The 20,926-nt window shown below is 37.8% G+C and overlaps 1 protein-coding gene across 4 annotated transcripts in view; it reads right to left on the minus strand.

Moving 5' to 3' along the window:
* Window positions 1-20,926, minus strand: part of LOC127455592 (EH domain-binding protein 1-like) — a 201,184-nt gene that overhangs the window by 91,395 nt on the left and 88,863 nt on the right. For all 4 annotated transcript variants that reach the window (XM_051723615.1, XM_051723616.1, XM_051723614.1 and 1 more), the window contains one exon: window positions 5,640-5,818. In XM_051723615.1, coding sequence (XP_051579575.1) covers window positions 5,640-5,818 — 179 coding nt within the window. The remainder of the gene's footprint in view (window positions 1-5,639; window positions 5,819-20,926) is intronic.

The raw sequence follows: 20,926 nt of genomic DNA on the forward strand, positions 1-20,926 counted from the left end.
TACAACTCATGGTTCAGGTGAAACAGACTTCAAAATAAACAATTATTTTTCTTCTGTCCTCTTCTTTTGTCAGAAAGACACCATGGTATCTTATTTTTTATCAATGCATCTTTCTGGGGGAACAGCATTGGGTCATGATGCAGGCCGGACTCAAACACTACTTACTGTGCCAATGCTCCAACTGGGAGTAATTTCCTAGGTGGGCTTCATACTGGGCACGTTTGCTGTGGTCCAAATCCCAATGATGCGATTGTTCCCATCGTTGGTCTGTTTCAGAATCTATCGTACCCGGGTGCTTTTCCAATAATCAACTTGCGTCATCACAAAAGTGCCCATGATGGAAAACGCAACGTGGGTCACTATATTTTTGTTTATATTAATTTTAATAATTTGGTGTCATTATGCAAACCATAAATGACAGAATTCAGCAGATGCAATATGCATGTCCGGGAGAAGGCGACTATATCTGATGCTCGCAAATGGTCTTTTTTGAGGAGAGAGCTGGTTGCGAGCAATGTATTTGCAGAGTTGCTTATACCATGGTGCACGTGTGTGTGTGTTGGTGCAACTGATGTTGTCGTCATGCTTAAATCTGCAAAAACACATGCGCAAGTTAACTTCCTAAACAAGTGTGAACCCTAGTACAAGGTGCTCATGCAAACCGTGCCATAGTTCCAATGCAACCGAGCTCAGACCACTTCCTACAGGTAGTCTCGGTTTCACAATAAGACCAGGATTAAGAGATTAAATCACAGACCAAGAAAGAAAATAGAGTAAATTTTGATTTCATGTTAACAAAAACAGAGTTTAGCAAGTGTTGTGTCAGTGTTTACATTTCAGATACTGGAGATACTAGAGACGATGGACCTACTCTAATTCATCCCTTACTTAGAAAAATAAAATAATAAAAAGTAATAAAATGGTGAATATCTCTTATTAAGAGATGGTGGCCTGGTTCCTGGTACTTCACATATGCTAAACTCAGAAGGTGGTTGGCCATGGTGCAGTCAGCACTGTGATTTGTGCTGTAAGTGTAGTAATTAATGAGGATTTGAGTCATCCTGATGAGACCAGACATAAAAATGTGCAGAAATAAGACAGAGGGATTAAAAACTTTCCATCATAAACCATGTTAGACCCCCCACATACTGTGAGATTCTCACAGGGAGAGAGAGAAAGGTAGGGGTGTGTGTGTGTGTGTGTGTGTTTGCAGTGGCGTGCATAGACCTCAGCAGGGACAGGGGTGAAAGGATCAAAAGGGCACTGATTTTTTTCATTTTTTTAAGATTAGCACTTACATATACTTAACTTATTCTTTGCTTTTTGAGTATTTAAGCATTTTTCTTGAATTATAAACATCATTTTTTCCATTATTTCCTTTTTGACAAATAATAGCCTATTCTGTTATATTGCTTACAAAAAGCACAATATTTTACACTTTTTTTTTCTGACATGGTTTGTGATAATCCCATGTTTTTGACATGTGTCATAGTAAAACCATGTTTTTTTTTTTTTTTTTAAGTATCTTGGATTACTATGACAGTATCATGAAATATGAATATAATCATTCAGTACCATGGTATTACCCTGGTAATGGCACACTTTTTTTTTTGTTATAGGGCTCTAATTTATTTCTTGTCTCATCACCCTTTTCACTTCTCTCATCTCTGCACCCTCACTTTGTAATTTTATCTCTGCTGCTTCCATTCTGATCTTGTCACAATGGTTTTGAATGGGTAGCCCACATGTCCTGAAAGTGATTAGTCTATTAGTTTAAACAAAACCCAAACTGGCTTTGCCTGAATCAGACAGCTCCTTCAGTTAATGGTAGTATTCTATAAAAGATGTATTAAATTTCTATCACTGAAAACGATGTGAACACTCCTGTTATAACTAATAAAGCTGTCTACACCGCAGGTGTGCTACGTGATGTCGGAAATTCAGTAGCAATCGAGTATTAATCTGTTGATGTACTTTCAACACAATACTCAAGAATGGACATTTTATCTGACCTGTGTTGGTTTGCATTTATAGTTCTGCGTTGGTGTGTCTGCGTCGTTCTGTGAGTACACAGCCAAAATGCTAACTATGTTTCATAAATAAACAAAAACAATGCAAGTAATGTAATTTCTGGATTCAAAAGTATTTATTAAATTACTGTAGCATCAAACATGAATTCAAAGTATGTAAACATGTTTAGTTAGATATTATTTATTATTCATGTTGCCTGCATTGCAGGCAGAAAATAAATGAGGAAATTACTGTATGCTTGCTCGTGAGTCCCTTAAATAATAATACATAAACATGTTTTGGCATACTTTTGATGCTCTGTGCTGAAAAAGAAATCATCAAAATAATTAATAACTACTGTCCTCAATAACACAAAATGGGTGTCGTTTTAAAGACTTTACAATGCATACAAGAAAAAAGCTTTTAGAGTGTATATGCTGTAAACATATATCTTCTGTCGCGTTTCGCTTGTAACTTCATGAAACACAAACAGAAGAAAAATACAGCTGATGCTCCGTGACGTGACTTCGATGCTCCGTGAATTCAAATTCGATACACGTGAATTCAAAATGACATTTTTGCTTCCTCAAAGGGCACTGCTATGGGAGGTGATGCCACTTGAAAGCTCATTCCAAACTAAAGTGGACACAAGACGAAGGATACATTCATACAGTAATTCCGTGTTTCCTTCAGAGTGAGTAGGGCATAGGGACGATCACTTGCGATTAGAATCCACCCCCGATCTGCTGTAGTGCACTGTTAAAGGCACCTACGCTTAATTTTCTTTAATACCCCCACGATTTACAAAGAAACCTCATAATAACACATTATTACTGTTATTGCGAGATTATTACGAGATCTTAATTTTGTTTTAACTATTTTTAATTATTAAAATTTCAACTTTTTTTCTGGATGACCAGAAGGGCACCTTTAGATTTGTGAATGAAAAGGGCTTGCACCTCCGCTCTGTGCACATCACTGTGTGTGTGTGTTTGTGTGTGGGGGGCAGGTTTAAGTGGTTTACGAGGACTTTTACAACTGGTAATTACAAGGGTATTATGCTATAAATGTGGTTTATGAAAACATTTCTAGTGTCCCTATAATCCAAATCACTTAAAAAAAAAAACATACTAAATTATGTTTTATTGAATATGTAAAAATGCAGAAAGTTTTTTGAGAGGGTTAGTTTAGGGGTAGGGTTAGGGGATAGAATCTATAGTTTGTACAGTATAAAAATCATTATGTCTATGAAGAGTCCTCACAATGATAGCTGCACCAACATGTGTGTGTGTGTGCGTGCGTGCGTGCGTGCAAAACTGAGAGAAGTAAGAGTTGTGTATGCACACAGGGCTTAGGGCTGTCAGTATCAATTACTGTAGTAACACGGTAATCTGACAATTTATTATGACATTTATCAAGAAATCAATAAAACAATTTTACAGCATTTATTCATCTTGGTCACATGGGGAAATGATTAATGTTAATTTCAACATACTGTATATTTAAATGTATTATTTTTTATTTATTATTTTTCTCCCCAATTTGGAATGCCCAATTCCCAATGCACTCTAAGTCCTCGTGGTGGCGTAGTGACTCACCTCAATCCGGGTGGTGGAGGATGAATCTCAGTTGCCTCCAATCCGCGCATCTTATCACGTGGCCTGTTGAGCGCATTACTGCGGAGACATAGTGCGTGTGGAGGCTACACGCTATTCGCTGCGGCATTCACGCACAACTCACAACGCGTCCCACCGAGAGCGAGAACCACATTATAGCGACCACGAGGAGGTTACCCCACGTGACTCTACTCTCCCTAGCAACCGGGTCAATTTGATTGCTTAGGAGACCTGGCTGGAGTCACTCGCGACTCCAGGGGTGGTAGTCAGCGTGTTTACTCGCTGAGCTACCCAGGCCCCCATATATTTAATTTCTAAAATCAAAAGTTGTATATGTTAACATAAAATTAACTAACAATAAACAATTGTATTTTTACTAAACTAACATTAACAAAGATTAATAAATTCTGCAAAAATATATTGTTCATTGTTTGTTCATGATACGTAATGCATTAACTTGTGATAACAAATGGAACCTTATCGTAAAGTGTTACTGAAATCAGATTTGTATTTTTTTTTTTTTTTAAAGGCTCGAGGAATTAGATAATCAACAGCAAACTATGGATTGCAATGCTAGGAATGTCCACAGAATCATTATATGAACTCATTGTCAAGTAATTGTAATTGAGAATACTCTAGATCAATCAGATAATTGTGACAGCCCTCATTTAGCAGTTTCAAGAGTACTGAGCTACTGTAATGAAGATGTATTAATGACAACTCTATGCACTAAACTAGGGTTGCACGATAAATTAAATGTATCGAAATATTGCAAATGTAAATAGCGTGGAATAACAGAAGGTTTTTAATACCGAAATTCATTTTTAATTATTACAACTTTCACTGACTGGGGGATTACATTTACAAATGTAAATATAAATGTAAATGAAGACACATTTCAGTAAGTTGTACAGTTTTTGATGTTCATGTGCACTGCACAACCTCCGTTTGTTTGTTACGTGAAAACCGCATAGGCGCTGTACAGGAAACAGAAATTATTAGTTCACCTCTCAAGTCTTTTGGTCCGAGTCGTTCGTTCTTTTGTCACGTGACAGCCATATACGCTATGCATTGCTCACACAGGAAACAGAAATGATTAGTTCACCTCTCAAGTCTTCTGGTCCGTGTCGTTCGTTCCTTTGTCACGTGACAGCCGTATACGCTATGCAGTGACAAAAGAACGAACGACTTGGACAAGAAGATTCCAGAGGTGAACTAATCTTTCTGTTTCTCATAATTTGTCAATGGCTGCATTGTAAATTTTTCCTTATTGGGACTATAATCAAAGTTTGCGTAAGTAGATGTGTTGGGGGGGATTTGGCTATTGAAAATGTAATTTTTTTTATTTAATTCTGCTCAAATGAATGAAATGAACAAAATGACTTGAATAAAGATTCGTTCATTTTGCTGAACGAGACTCAAAGATTCAAGTCAGTAAAATGACCCGATCTTCCCATCACTATTCTGGATATCATGTTTTCAAAATAAAATTCCCACACTGAATTAACTAATTTAATACAAACAAAAATTACAGCTTAAAAATAAAATTTTAATATTTTACAACACAGATTATTTTAGGATATTCCACACTATGGTGAAATTAACTTTTTTTTTAATTTGCTTTAAAAAAAAATAAAAATACAAATAATTGAAGATTAATTTTAATATCTGCTACATAGCTAATTGTAAAACTGTACATATTTTACACAGTCTATATGCAATATGGGGAAAAAAAAGAAAATGATATTTGTGATCTCTCGGATAGATGGTCCTTTTTTTATTCCAATAAACTTCCATTCATTTTGGCAGTGGGGGTTACAATGTTCCGCACGATCCGATGACGTCATCTGATTATTGTATTGCATACTGCACTTTCAAACAACTTATCGCATATCACATTTTTCACATATCATGCAGCCCCACACTAAACACAGGTATTCACATGTATTTCATGTGTGTTTCAAGGCTTGTGTAAGAGTGTTTATATGTTGTCAATGTGTGTGCATGGCTCACATGAGGTCGGGTCTGAAGTGGTGTAACAGGGCACAGAATGCCAGTCCGTTCCTCCAGGAAGTGGTGAAGTTGGTGATTTTGACTCCTCTGTAGTTCTTTGTTACCTCGCGGCACCAGACCAACAGGGACTGACTCGCATTAGGCCTCCCCCCTAGAACAGGACTTGGAATTGGACTGGGCTAGAGAAAGAGAGAGAGACAGAGAAAGAGGTGGAGAGAAAGAAAGAGAGAGTGGTAAGTACCTAATAAAAAAAAAATGCTTTTTCTCATGATGCTCAATATTTTGGTTAATCTGAAAGTTGGCTTTTGAATTTGTGAAATGCGACAGAATGGCCTTAGTCCATAGGTGTTATGTCCCCAATTTTGTCCCAACAACTTCATGAAATAGCTGACAAGTGATGCCATGCCTTAGTGGGTCAAAAATAGTCTTTACTGGCCTGAAGGGTTAAAAATGTGTTGCAATGTCAGTACTTATGCAAAGTCTACTCATTTATCCATTAGACAAACAAATAAAGAAAACTTTAATTTTGTTATTTTCATTAGCATTATAAAACATATGAATGTGTTGCATAACACATGTGAAAAAAGGGGAACAAATCATACAGAAACATGAACTGTTATTATTCAATAACATGAACTGTGCACATCGGACCAAGCATTTACTATTTCTCAAACACACTCAATATTCCCTCTCACACACAAACCTCTCATTGTCCCACTTTTCTTCAAAAGTTCCAATCAAGAGCATCAGATTCAACCCATCTCACTCCAATTAGCTTTGTAAACTCAGCTTTGTTCAGAGTCGCCTCTGTTGAAACCCTCTGTCTAATTTAACAAACACACACAAAACATGCACACAAAAGACTTGCATGCTTGTTCTAATGAGAGCTTTGGTCTGTAAGGAGTGTATGGCCATGGATAATGTAAACACATGATTAATAAAGACTACCCTTTGAAGCTGTATCAGTCTGGATTATGAGTCCAACTAAACAGAGCAACAAGAATTCTAATCCCGCAAATCCAGAAACACAAAGCTGCAGAACCCCTTCGTACCGGGAGTCTGGCCACTTTCGGACATAATCCCGTTAAAAAAAGGAGATGCTGCGTTATGGATTCGTATCGCTTGGAATTCATATTCTTCATTATACACTCACATTTTTTGCTCACAATAACTTTTTCATAACCAAAATCAAATATCCTAACTTGCAGCCTGATAGATTCCACATCGAAATACAAATCTAACATGCTATTAAAGAGTGCTCATCCTGCAGAAATACATTATCATAGGACAGGTATCTCTGTGGATCTGCATGGCAGTGTGTGCAAAGGGAGAGAGACATTGCCAGCCCCCTGATAAGAGTGCTAAATATCAGCTGGTCAACTTATGTCTGCAGCATAACATCGCCCCCTTTTGGATAGAATCTGCTACTGCAGGGAGAGGAAAGGCTGCATAGTTAAAAAAAAAATGCTTGTGAGGGGCCCAGAGAAGGATAATATAAACCAGAGACCTAAGCTCAAAAACATATCACAACTTCCTGCTATGACTTCATTTGAAAAAGGATGTGACACTATAAAAAGGACAATGATATTATAAAGGCAACAGTGATTTCACAAAAGGAACAGTGATCTCATAAAAGTGTATGAATGAATTGAATGCTTTCCTCTTAGATTTTCATAATTAAATGCTAAGATCCATATGAATGCCACTGAGGGCAAGTGTGTTATTTGTGTGTTTATATGTCTGTCTGCACAATTTGAAAGGTTAAGTTTGTCTTGAAAGTGCAGGAGGGAAAAGTCAAGTGAGGGGCCCTCGGGCTTTAGAGAGCCTTCTCACTCTGGAAAGGGACACGCGCGCACACACACACACACATGCACACACACGCACACACACACACACACACACACACACACACACACACACACGTTGGTGTAGCTATCCTTATGAAGACTCACCACAGACATAATGATTTTTATACTGTAGTAACTATAGATTCTATCCCCTAACCCTACCCCTAAACCTAACCCTCACAAAAAACTTTCTGCATTTTTACATTTTCTAAAAAACATCGTTTAGTATGTTAAGCGATTTGAATTATGGGGACACTAGAAATGTCCTCATAAACCCAAACCCGCCCACACACACACACACAAACTAATAATACTCAGGATGCTGCCACAACAGTAAACACAAATGAACCTAAACAAAAACAAACATCTCGCAATGACGAAATAAATTGTAAACATTTTATGAAATGTTTTAAAACAATGATTGCACACATTGTCATGGCTTGATCTGAATCTCACTCTTGTGTGTCATTTCTGCACCTCTACTGTCACCAAATGGATTTGCAAAAATAATGACTGTTATCAAACAGATTTCACAAACACTCCCCCGTCTTCCATTTGTCAGACAAACAGATAGGCCTGCCTCAAAACCACGCCACTGGTTGAGCAAACTGTTGCTGTGTCAGGCTGCTCAAATAAACAGAGCAAGTATTTTAAATGACACACTTCACCTTTAAAGGTGAACAGAGGGGATGTGCAAAGCTTTTTGCTTTTGTTCTCCTTTTAAACATTTCAGTGTTGTTCATTTTTTCAAGGGCACAATTTGTGAGATGACCTATAACTAGCATTTCAGATTTTGAGGGTCTTGCTTTAACCATTTAATTATGAAAAGCTTATTTCTGCTATTAAAGGCTCTTATATTCAATCAGAGATCTACAGCAGTTAATTTACCAAGACCACAGAATAAGCATGATAAAATGCGAGGAACAGTGTGTTTTCTGAATACACACATACTAAATGGGGGCAGGGGAGTGTTAAGCTGCACACGAATGCAAACCCGCAACCACTGTTCCATGTCACTTTTCAGGCATGTATGATAAGAGAGCTGTGAGTTCCTGAGGCAGTCTTTGCTCCTTTTTAGAGATATTTGAAGTAGCTGTCTAATTTCAGCTCAATAATTACCTAGGATTAACGGCCAGGTGCTATTAAAGCAATTAGAAGACAACAGCCGTTTAGGAGCACTCAGCTCTATAGGCTAACAGTACCCTGTGGCACCTTTACCTTTGGAGGAAAACAGTAACGCTGACACACCAAGACACGTTTAAACTCTCAGAGACATGGCTGCAATTTCATTCCTTTGCCATCACTTTTATATGGGTTCATTCTAATGTGTCTTACTGTTTCTGTCAATGACTGAACTGCTCCACTATTAAAAAACAAAACACTGAATTATTTCATTGTTCAATCTGCTGTTAACTCCTGAACTGTTCACCTAAAATGGATTAAATGTCCCACTGTACACTGTGTGAACCATTTCAAATTAAATGTTCCACAACAAACTACTGAACTGGTCTAACATAAACTACTAAACTTTTCTGAACTGCCATACTGCAAAATTATTCCAATGTAAACTACTGAACTGATCCAGCGTAAACTACTAAACTTTTCTGAATTGACATACAGCTAAATTATTCCAATGTAAACTAATGAACTGATCCAACGTAAAATATTAAACTTCTCTGAATTGCCATACTGCTACATTTTTCCAATGTAAACTACTGAACTGATCCAATGTAAACTACTAAACTTTTCTGAACTGCCATACTGCTTAATTGTTCCAATGTAAACTACTGAACTGATCCAACATAAACTACTAAACTTCTCTGAATTGACATACAGCTAAACTGTTCCAATGTAAACTAATGAACTGATCCAACGTAAATTACTAAACTTCTCTGAATTGCCACACTGCTAAACTGTTCCAATGTAAACTACTGAACTGATCCAATGTAAACTACTAAACTTTTCTGAACTGCCATACTGCAAAATTATTTCAATGTAAACTACTGAACTGAACCAATGTAAACTACTAAACTTTTCTGAATTGCCATACTGCTTAATTGTTCCAATGTAAACTACTGAACTGATCCAACATAAACTACTAAACTTCTCTGAACTGCCACACTGCTAAATTGTTCAGATGTAAACTACTGAACTGCTCCATTAGAAACTGCTGACTGTTCACCTGAAACAGCTGAAATGTCCCACTGTTAAAGGTATAAACCGTTTCAACTGAAATGTTCCAAAACAAACTACTGAACTGGTCTAACATAAACTACTGAACTGTGCTTAATTGCCACACTGCTAAATTTATCCAATGTAAACTACTGACCTAATCCAACAAAAACAACTAAGCTTTCAGAATTGCCACACTGCTAAATTGTTTGAATGTAAACTACTGAACTGCTCCATTAGAAACTGCTGAACTGTTCACCTGAAACAGCTGAAATGTCCCACTTTTAACTGTGTGAACTGTTTGAATGCAAACATCTGAAATGTTCCAAAACAAACTACAATACTGGTATGACAAACTACTGAGCTGTGCTGAATTACCATACTGCTAAATTGTTCCAAAGTAAACTACTGAACTGTTCCATTGTAAACCACAGAATTGTTTCACTGTAAACTACTGAACCGTTAAGGCCTATTCACACAAAGTCCGTTTTTTTAGTGCAAATGTTTGTTCCAAACAAGCTTTTGGCTCGGAACAATGGATTCCTATGGCGCTATTCAATCCGGGTCCGACAAAACGTCTGCCGACAATCTGAAGTTTAAAAAAAATAATAATAATTTTATGGAGAGCAGTTCAATGTATTTTTCTTCGGACTGCAATTAAAATGGACTGACCAATGAGATAAGAGCTTTTAGTCATTTTCCGGAGTCGCTGCAGCCAATCAATCCAGCACGTTGGTGGCACTAATTAACTGGCAAACACCGGCACTGGATGTGCAGCTGATACTTTTAAAATTATATACGGCACTTAAAAATAAATAGTTGCAATTCATTAACCCTTTGTACTACAAACATAAACCCGGTATGTTTTTGAAAGTCTGCTTATAATATTATAAGCAGTATTAGTATTAGGCCTAGCATATTATAAATGTCCATAAACAAAGACTCAACAAAAAGAAAGTGTATGTCTGTGCTCTTGTACTCGTCTTATGCACAAAAAAAGTTAATTACAAATATGCAGTAAATAAATAATGCAGAAGCTGTTCACACATTCTTTATTTTTAGAATATGTATGTAATGTGATGCTATCCCATAGTTTATAATATACCTGGTGTTTTGTCTTAATGTACATGATTTAATATGTGTATCACTGTGCCGGTTATATTCACATGGCATTAAAAATAGCAGTGAGGTTCGACAATTTGTTTGCACTAAGCTTGTAGTAAAATATCCCATAAAGACTCTTTACATGCAATATTTGCTGTAGACCAACGAAATGCAGAAACACAATGCTATTTTTATCGCAAGGATTATATAAGTATTCCTGTGTGCTATTTTCTAACAATGCACAAGAAATGTAATAATTTTTTATTCAAAATAACTTCAATAAAGAAAAGACTGTGAGCCAGTGATTTCTTTTATATTATTTTTATGTTATGCATCATATTTTATACTATACCTGTTATTCTTCATGTACATTATTCCATGTGTATTTAAATCACAGTAAGTTGTGTTATATTATCTGGGTATTATAAAAAGAGAAATAAGGTTTGAGAGTCCATTTAGAATATTGTCCTAGAAAAATACATGTGTAAGTATAAATAGGACGTATGTATGTGCAACAGTGTTCATTACTCATCTCATTCATATAAAAAAAAAAAAAAAAAAAAACATTATTTACTCCTCAAAATGCCTCAACACCATGGAAATAACATAATTAAACAGTTATGCAAAATTAGGAAAATACATTTTTAACAGTGTTCAGTATATTCATCTCTAGCATTGACAGGTGAATGCTGAAGGGTCTGGGCAGGAAACAAGTAGAAATGTTTATAGAACAGCAACAGCGCTGCCTACTGCACAGGGGTGAAATAGTTTTTCATTTAATTTTTTACAGTCTGTGTGAATAGACATTTAGTCGGAAGTTAGTCTTGCAAAATCATCACGGATTTGGTGTGAACAGGCCTTTACCCTGTAAACTGCCGAACTATTCCACTGTAAACAAGTCAAGTCGAGTCAAGTTTACTGTCATTTTAATACATTGCAACGTAATGGAGAAAAACAAAATGTTGTTCCTTTAGGAAACTACAGTGCAAACTGCTGAACTGTTCACCTGAAACTGCTGAAATGTCTCACTGTAAACTACTGAACTTTTTTAAAGTAAACTACTATAGAAACAAACTACTAAACTGTGCTGAATTCCCACACTGCTAAATTGTTCCGATGTAAACTACTGAACTATTTTATTGTAAACCACTGAATTTTCCTTTGTAAACTACTGAACTGTTACCCTGTAAACTGTTGAACAATCAGAACTTTTAATAAATAAGGCTATACAAAGAATGACGCAGTCTTTTCGGAATGACATGCTTAATTTTGGCTTCATTAAAAACAATTACAATTCCACCAATAAAAATAAAAGTCCAAACATATTTTTATTTATGTAAATGCATTTGCTTAAATAACAGTGATTTCAGTAAGGTATAGCTTAAAATGGAGCAAAAAATTAGTTTTGCACTGCAGAAATGGTGCAAAAGTTCCTTCTCCCCTTACAAGCTCAAAACACAGAGTGCATGTTCTTATTAAGTATGTACTAAAACAACAACATTTCTGGTGTCACAGAGCGCATGTTCTTATCAAACGTTGCGCTGTCTTGCCCTGAGCAGCGGTCGGGGGAGGGGAGGGGGGTGGGGTGGGTATAGGAGGAGAAAAATAAACGATTGGCAGTGGCGTATTTCTGTGCTGGAGGACAGGATTACAGCACCGTTTCTTCCCACAAACAGAACACATTAAAATGAAGCTGCATTCATCACTATCCAACACACACACAAAAAGGGGAAAAAAACTAAATGGCAAAAAAATCATGCAGCCCATTTCAACATCTGCCAAAAATAAGATGCAGACAGAAAAGAGATTCATTATTCATGATGGCAACAAACACACACACGCACACACACCTGACACATGGTGGAGGACAGGGGCGAGGAGAAGGTAAAAAGAGATGAGGAGGGGGAAAACTTAATCTGTGTTGAATGAGAGAGAAAGAGAGAAATGTTTGGCAAAGGAACTAGGGTAGGTCATGTGATCAGAACGACAGAGCTTTATGGCAAAGACTGGCGATCTGAGAGCATAATCCAACCAAAAACTCTTAATTACTTTATTAATTTTGTCATTAATTTTACATTCCATTAATATGCTCTTAAAATTACATTTCCCTCCTTTACTAAAAACATTTCTAACCCACAGACCTCTTCGGCACAAATAAATTCTGTGAAATGCAACACACATAGGAGGAAAAAAGACTTCAACAAACATACGCAAATCACACACACACACACACACACATACACACAAGCTTGGATCACACACTTACTCTTTAAAAAGTTGTAATCCATTTAAAATGCCTGCAGCAACATCTATCTAAGGCGTGTGTGCACACATTTACAAGGTCAGCGCTCTTATACACTCATAACACTCAGAGCAGGGATTTATGATCTAAGAGAGTTCTCTCTCTGTATCAGTTCAGAATTGGTAATGAGTTTACAGTGCTGCTTTACACACTTCTATCTTCTGAGAAAAAACTGGATGTCAGTCTCTTAAACCCAAAATAATCACTTAATTAACCAACTGATTAAACACTGCCCACTAAATGTGTCATGGGTGCCATATTCCATGACCCGATAAATAAAACACCACACTCAAAATAAAAATAAACTGCAATTACACCAATTATTATTCAACTATATTGTATTGCATTTATCAATAATTGTTTTGCACTCATCTGTTTGTACTAATGTAGTAATTTCTGTAATTATGACAATGAGAATTAATATGGAACGATGCCAAAAAAAAAGCATATTATAGATACTAAAATAACATTCACATTACTACAGTAATTATACAGTGCTTTTACAAAACTGCCAAAGCCAAAACCCACATTGAAATCCAACAAAACTGCAGCGGCCTCTCCTAAATGTATAATTTTTTTCAAGTGGGAGACCTAAATTTGAAGAGATTTTCATGTTTGACAAAGATCAATAAAAGAAGGGGGATTCAAGAAATCGTCAACACAATGTGCTCTTTAGTTACTGTTAAATCTGAAGTTAATTTCAGAAATGTAAAAATTTCAGCAAAGCAGACTTAACATTAAAGTATTAATATCATCTGCTTCTTTCCACTTTAGATTTTATGTGACCAAGAAAGAAGCTTCCACCTCCATTCAAACTAAAACAATTTCATATGAATTTAATCATTTTGCATAAAAAAAAAATGTTTTTCTTGCAGAACTAAGTGAAGTTCATTTGCCTAAGTATGTGGCTGAGTGGGAGTTTTTTTTGGGCCTCATACAAAAACAAAATATGCAAGCATGACTAAATCACATTTCTGGGGCCCATGCTAAGCTACACAGCTTCAAATTTTAACACAAAAATTTCGCCCGCACATGTCTGTGCGCTATACATGTGTAATATGGTGTAATCTTACGTTAGAGGTGGTAAAAACATGACGAAGAGGCAAAACTCCAAACTATGTAAATGAGCTTTATCTAGTGAGGCCTGCAAAAGCACACACAAAAAAAAAACAGTACTGAAAAACAAAAAGGTGGCCAGCACCCGGTTAGCTCTCTTGGTGCATACAAAACAACTTAAATCTCTGTAATGCTAAACATCATCAACATGCGAACATTTCTAGGAAAGCGCACAGACCGTAACACAACAACCTTCAAATTACCACCACGCTAAACAAACCCAATAAAAAAAATCATCTGATTTAGTGAGGCGAATCTAGACATGAGAGAAAAAAAAAGCAAAACAAACACGGGATAAAAGATTTTTCAGTATTGAATTGCTAAAGTGTTGTTAGTCAAAGCAGGGATGAGAGGGTGTGGAGAGCAGAAAAAAATAAATCTATACAGCACTAATCTGCTTTAGACAACACTCCCCTACAAACAAATTACAGGAGCCGAAGTTCAGCGATCTGCTCAGATAAAGCCGTCATTTATCAATGAATCTGCAATGCACACGAAAACTCATTAGGAGCAGAGCAGCAGTAATACTGCAAGAAATAGAAAGGAAAGAGAGGGAGAGAGAGAGAAAGGGATCAGGGAGGAAGAGAGAAACATCAGGTGAGCTCCGCCGTCAGATCGGTGTCCACGGCGGTGCGGTCACATTGGCCGATGAGAGCCCTGATAAGCGAAAGCAATTAAAAAGAATATAATTACAAAGTCACCCCTATCTGAACGAGGCCTTGATCAAAGCACGCCCACATTAATACTTCGGCCTGAGCGTGAAGTGGGATCGATGGAATCAAGAAGGAAGGCTTTTACCGTGGCCTGCATCACACCATCAAATGGCATCATGCATGAGAGAGATGAGAGGAGCAACACACTTAAGCTAATGAAAGAGAGACACATACACGCAAGAACACAACAGAGACTAACAACAACAGAAAGAGAAATTCAGAGGGAAATATCCAGTTTCAAAAACATTTTTGGGCCTTAATAAGTCAAACATTCCCAGAAGAGGAATGTGAGGATAATAAAAAATATATATAGAAGCAGATGACAACTGAAAGCTATGGGCTGAAAATATGCACACATGAAAAGAGATGGACTGTCATATCAGTATGGTAAAGCTAATTCACACCTGGTAGCAGCAAATGGGCTCTCGCTAGAGTTTCTACAACACACCGGTTACCATCTAGACATTACGGAGATGGATCCGCACAATGGGGTTGATATGTACAAGCATAACTTTGTGGAAATCATGTGGTTTTGTGTATTTTTATTTTTTTTAATTGTTGTAATTAAAATATAAAAATGATTTAATAAATTATAATTATTTATTTTAGTTCTTATATTAAAAGGCCATATCATGGATATAATGGATTTTCAACAACTTGCTCCACCCTAATGAGTGAACTTCGACATGCAGAGGTTACCTAATCATAACAGATTTCACTTACATATAGAGGTCTTACATTTACAGTAGTAAAAAGAATCTGTTAAATTCTAAGAGTCAGAGAGATGGTTGAAAATGAAGTGTAAGTGGCCATTCAGGCCGAAGGAGTTCTTCCCAATAAGGAAAACTCTCTCATCATTTACTCACCCTCATGCCATATAAGATGTGTTTGACTTACTTTCTTCTGCAGAACACAAACCAAGACTTTTAGATGAATATTTCAGCTCTGTAGGTCCATACAATGCAAGTGAATGGCGATCAGGACTTTGAAGCTCCAAAAAGCATAAAAAAAATAAAAAAAAAGCAAAAAGTCAGCATAAACAATCTTTCAGACTTCAGTGGTTTAATCAATGTCTTCTGTAGCAACCCAGTTGGTTTTGAGTGAGAACAGACCAAAATAAAACTCCTTTTTCACTGTACATCTTGATAGCAGTCTTCTTGGCGATCATGATTTCAATGTAATCGAGTAATCACGCTTGAAATCATGATCATGCCTGGAGACTTCAATGGCAAGATCTACAGTGAAGGAAAGTTATATTTTGGTGTGTTCTCACCCAAAACCAACTCGATCGCTTAAAGTCATTGATTAAACCACTTGAGTCATATGGATTACTTTTATGCTGACTTCATCTCCATTATGGAGCTTCAAAGGCCTTATTGCCATTCACTTGCATTGAATGGACCTACAGAGCTGAGATATTCTTCTAAAAAACTGTGTTCAGCAGAAGAAAGTCCTACACATCTGGGATGGCAAGAGGGTAAGCAAATAATGAGAACATTTTCATTTTTGGGTGAACTATCCCTTTAAAGCTGGACGCAGCTCAATAAATAGAACAGAATAAAAGTTGCAGTTCTTTTTAACATGACATGGCATATAAAAACGCAGTGGGACACAAAGAAAACCGTGAGATGCGGCACTGTGGTCAAAGACGTCCATCTAGCGCATGTTCACATAGAAAAACAATGAAAACAGAGAAGACGGACAAAATTTGTACAGTGTGAAAACCCCTAAAACTTACAACTGTTTTTGCTCAAGAAACCTTCACTTAGGCCACATCCACACTAATCAGTTTAAATTTGAAAGCTCTGTTTTCAGTTGCCTAACGTCATCGCCTTTCAAGAATGCGGTAATAGAGAGCAATTTTTAAATGCTCCGTTTACGGTGGAGGAAAATGTCATTCTAGTGTGAATGAGAACTGTAAACATAGCAAAACTATTGTGTTTCCAAACTAAAACATATTAGTGTGAACATGGCCTAACATTATGAGTGGACTTCAGGGAAAACATAAAATGCAAATTAAAAGTGTAGAACATGGCCCCTGCCCCCTTTAAGTGCTCAGCATTCCAGCTCCATCAGAATAAGGCATGGACATAAAGTGAGTGTGTGTGTGGTGGCAGGGTATAAAGAGGTTAAAAGGCAGGGGTTGAGGGGGGCAGTAATCAGGGGCTGTTAATCAGTGCTGGGTGGTATGCAGGAGGACTGTGGGTAAAAGGTTCTCCCAGTTGAAACGGGTTTAAGGCCACACACCTTCAGAAGAGGAGAGACCAGGAGAAGATTAATCTAAAGTTACTCTCTCCAATCTCCACCATGTCATTCATACTGCCCTCGGCCTTAAAACCTCTCTCACACACACAGCTAACACACACACACACACACACACTCTCTCTCTCACACTCCACAGATCCTTGTGTACACAAACGAATGCACACTAAAATCACCCTCACTCTCATACAATCATCAAACACACACACACCAGCCTCACTCACATCGAACATGCAGAATAAGGCGATTTGGCCAATCTGCAGCTGGGCAACTTCCCCACTCAAACAGGTATTCTTTCTAGAGATTACACTAAAGATTTGTTTTCATTTCTCAACAGCCTTTTTTCTCGTTCTCTCCCTCTCGCACTCCCTCTCTCTTTCTCTGAAGCCAGAAGTGTAATCCCTGGCAGATAAAACTAAGGACTTACAACAGGAAGATTACTGAGAGCTTTGTAGCCTATGTGTAGCAAGTCAACGTGGGTATTGGAGAGCTCTTCAAGTGCTTAACTCATGAACTGGGCTCATACACACACACACACACACACACACACACACAGAGAGGTGGATAATGATAGTGGTATTACTGTAACAGGCTCAAAACACTCACACACAGACCTGGCCTGGCTGCTTGAGGACTCTTTAAGCAGTGAAATGCTAACTACCAAGAGCTGTGAACTGCTACAAGATCCAATGATGGGGATGCTGAGGCATTTTAAGAGGTAAATGAGGTATATCCAAAACCTTCTGGAAGGGGAACAAGCTTCACGTTTGGACCAGAATCTGATCGGGATAGATACGCTGAGCCAACACACACACCTGCACAAAGTTTTCTTGAGGTGAATCTGGTATATTGATGCCTCTGACATTCTTCTGAGCACAAACATCCTTCATAGATGCTTTGAGGAAGCTCTTACTCTCCCTCAGTCTGTCCAAATAGCCCTCACTTTATTTATATTTTCATCAAATGGGGAGATTTCACAGATAAAAGCTCAAAGGCTCTCTCTCTCTCTACTTCCCTCTCTTGGTCCTGAACCTTAAGGTCTTAGAGCGTCTCAGATTCTCAGGCTCTATCCTGCATCACTCAACGGTAGAGGGCCGGCTGAGGGGGATTATTCTGGTAGAGTTTCACAGATTATGAGGGTAGTATTGGGGTCTTACTGCCCCTCTGTCAGTTGGGGCTTCATGGCCTATCCTCGCCTCTCTGAGGGACAGGCAGTCCCTGTGCAGCCCGAGTAACCAGGCCTCGAACTGAGCTTAATCGTGGGCCCACAGCCCTGGCCCACAGTTCAGAGGGGAGAAACTGACCGGGGTGAAACAGTGAGCAGGAATAGATAGCATGACAATTTTTTTGGGAAGTCAAAGCTGCCTTTTCCAAACAACCAAGAAAAGTATTGGTGCCGTTTGCAGTGGGACATGTCCAGACCAACTCAATTCAGGGTTTAGGATTGTTTAGATTTGCCAACCAACAGCACAACCAGCCACATATAGAACCAACTACTATTTTATAATGATTCTTCCAATCAGAATTTATAGAAAGTTCCATTCATTTGTAAAGATTTAACTGACTAGATTATCCAAAAATAGGGACCACGTGGCTATTTAATATAGAAACCTTTTTTTTTTCCTTCAATTATATTCAATGCGTCTCTTCTCACTCCCAAATTCCCCAGGTCACGAAACAGTACATCAAGAACATGAATTCAGGCACTGGCAAGGGTGTTGATCCACTAAACATTGGGACACTGATGATTTTTACCTGCGACACAATTACAAGATTGTGCATTAAAATGCAGCTGGTATTAAATCAACAACATCACTGTATTAAAGACACAATCGTGGATTTTTGTTGTAGATATTTAAACATACAGTGCTATTATGAAAGATAAATTACACAAATTAAGAAACAAAAAAACTCCTGGGTAGCTCAGCAAGTATTGACGCTGACTACCACCCCTGGAGTCACGAGTTCGAATTCAGGGCGTGCTGAGTGACTCCAGCCAGGTCTCCTAAGCAACCAAATTGGCCCGGTTGCTAGGGAGGGTAGAGACACACGGGGTAACCTCCTCGTGGTCGCTATAATTTGTGGTTCTCGCTCTCGGCGGGGCACATGGTGAATTGTGCGTGAATGCCACGGAGAATAGCGTGGGCCTCCACACGCGCTACGTCTCCACGGTAACACGCTCAACAAGCTACGTGATAAGATGCGCAGATTGATGGTCTCAGACGTGGAGGCAACTGAGATTCTTGCTCCGCCACCCGGATTGAGAAGTCCGGAGTCACTTCTCCACCACGAGTGCATTGGGAATAGGGCATTCCAAAATACAAGTAGTATTTTATCTTCTTCTAACAACTCTAATATTTAAAACTTTGTTTCCATTTTATGCACATAATGGATAAAAGATAATTACACTAGGGAACCAGAGAGCTGATTGAGATGCACCCAATTAATTTCCAGCAAAAGTAGCTATATGTACACTATTAACACAGTATAAAAGTACTTTTAAATTTGGTCCACCCCTTGAGAGAAATAATGACATTTTTTTTTTTTTTTTGCGAAAACACTGTTCCTCTTATGAGTAACAGCAATTATTTTATTTCAAGCATTCTATAATTTGTTACTGTTAAATGTTTTGTCCAAGTCTAAAACATTTAAGAGTGATGTTTCATTGGAAAAAATAAATACTGAAATGGTATTTTGAGTGGATCCCCACCAGTGTTAACACCAATTAAAAAAATGCTACTGCCATTTGCGAACTCAATTAAATCATGTTAATCTACTTTCATTTAAATGTATAGATGTTGCAGTCTGAATGAGCGAGGTGGGGGGGGGGGGGGTGGACAATGAAGTGTAATGAGTGTAACCTGTCTGTGTGTGTCTATGAGTGTAACACACTGTGGGCTCTCAGGTCATAAACACCATCATTTAGTTTGGTCCTGTGATTAGTTCTGTTAGCTCTGAAAAAGTCCTTTTCACAAATGCATACAAATTGAGAAAATGGAAACCCACAGTACTAAAACTATTTTGACATGATTTCTTTGGGGAGATAAGAGAAATAAAGTGAATTGAACATGACCACACAAAGTTACTAACATCTTTCTTAAAAGTTTGGAGGTTTTAGTCTGGGTACTGAGAAATCTTGACGTAAAGGACGACACCGCCTCACTCCAGAGGGCTTTATGTAAATCTAAAGAGCTTTGCAGTGACTGCGCTTGCTGTTTCTTTATATTAAAATACAGACCATAATTTATGAAGCGTGAACTGATGAAAATCCTCAGATCAGTGCGTCCCTGTGTGGAAGACAGAACGACAGAGAGGAGAGAGGGACGAGCAGGGAGGTGTAAAATCGCTTCGCCGGAAAAAGACAGAGGAACGATGGAGGAGAAGAAAAAGATGTACTAGTGAATCAGAACATCCTTTTTTCTTTCACTGCCCAAGACAGCCTATTCCACTCTTCCTTGATTCGTTCAGATTAATTCCTCACCCATTTCAAAAACAGTATCTCCAAATGCTAATATCAAAGTTCTTGGGAGCCAAGTTTGCTAGATGTTTCCATCCCTGAAAATCAAATGGAAAAACTAATAATATTTCTGCAGCCTTTACATACATGTATATATAGAGTCAACTATGGGCTCTTTGGAGAAGAAGATGGCAGTTCAGCTGGATGAATCTAGATTCAAATAAACAAATATAAACTTAATGAGGAAAAACTAATTGGTTCTGATTCGTCTTCGCTCCATCAGAGCTCCAAGAGTATCTGTGCGGATTGTTTAA

The sequence above is a fragment of the Myxocyprinus asiaticus genome, chromosome 17, assembly GCF_019703515.2.
Source record: "Myxocyprinus asiaticus isolate MX2 ecotype Aquarium Trade chromosome 17, UBuf_Myxa_2, whole genome shotgun sequence".
NCBI classification, from domain to species: domain Eukaryota; kingdom Metazoa; phylum Chordata; class Actinopteri; order Cypriniformes; family Catostomidae; genus Myxocyprinus; species Myxocyprinus asiaticus.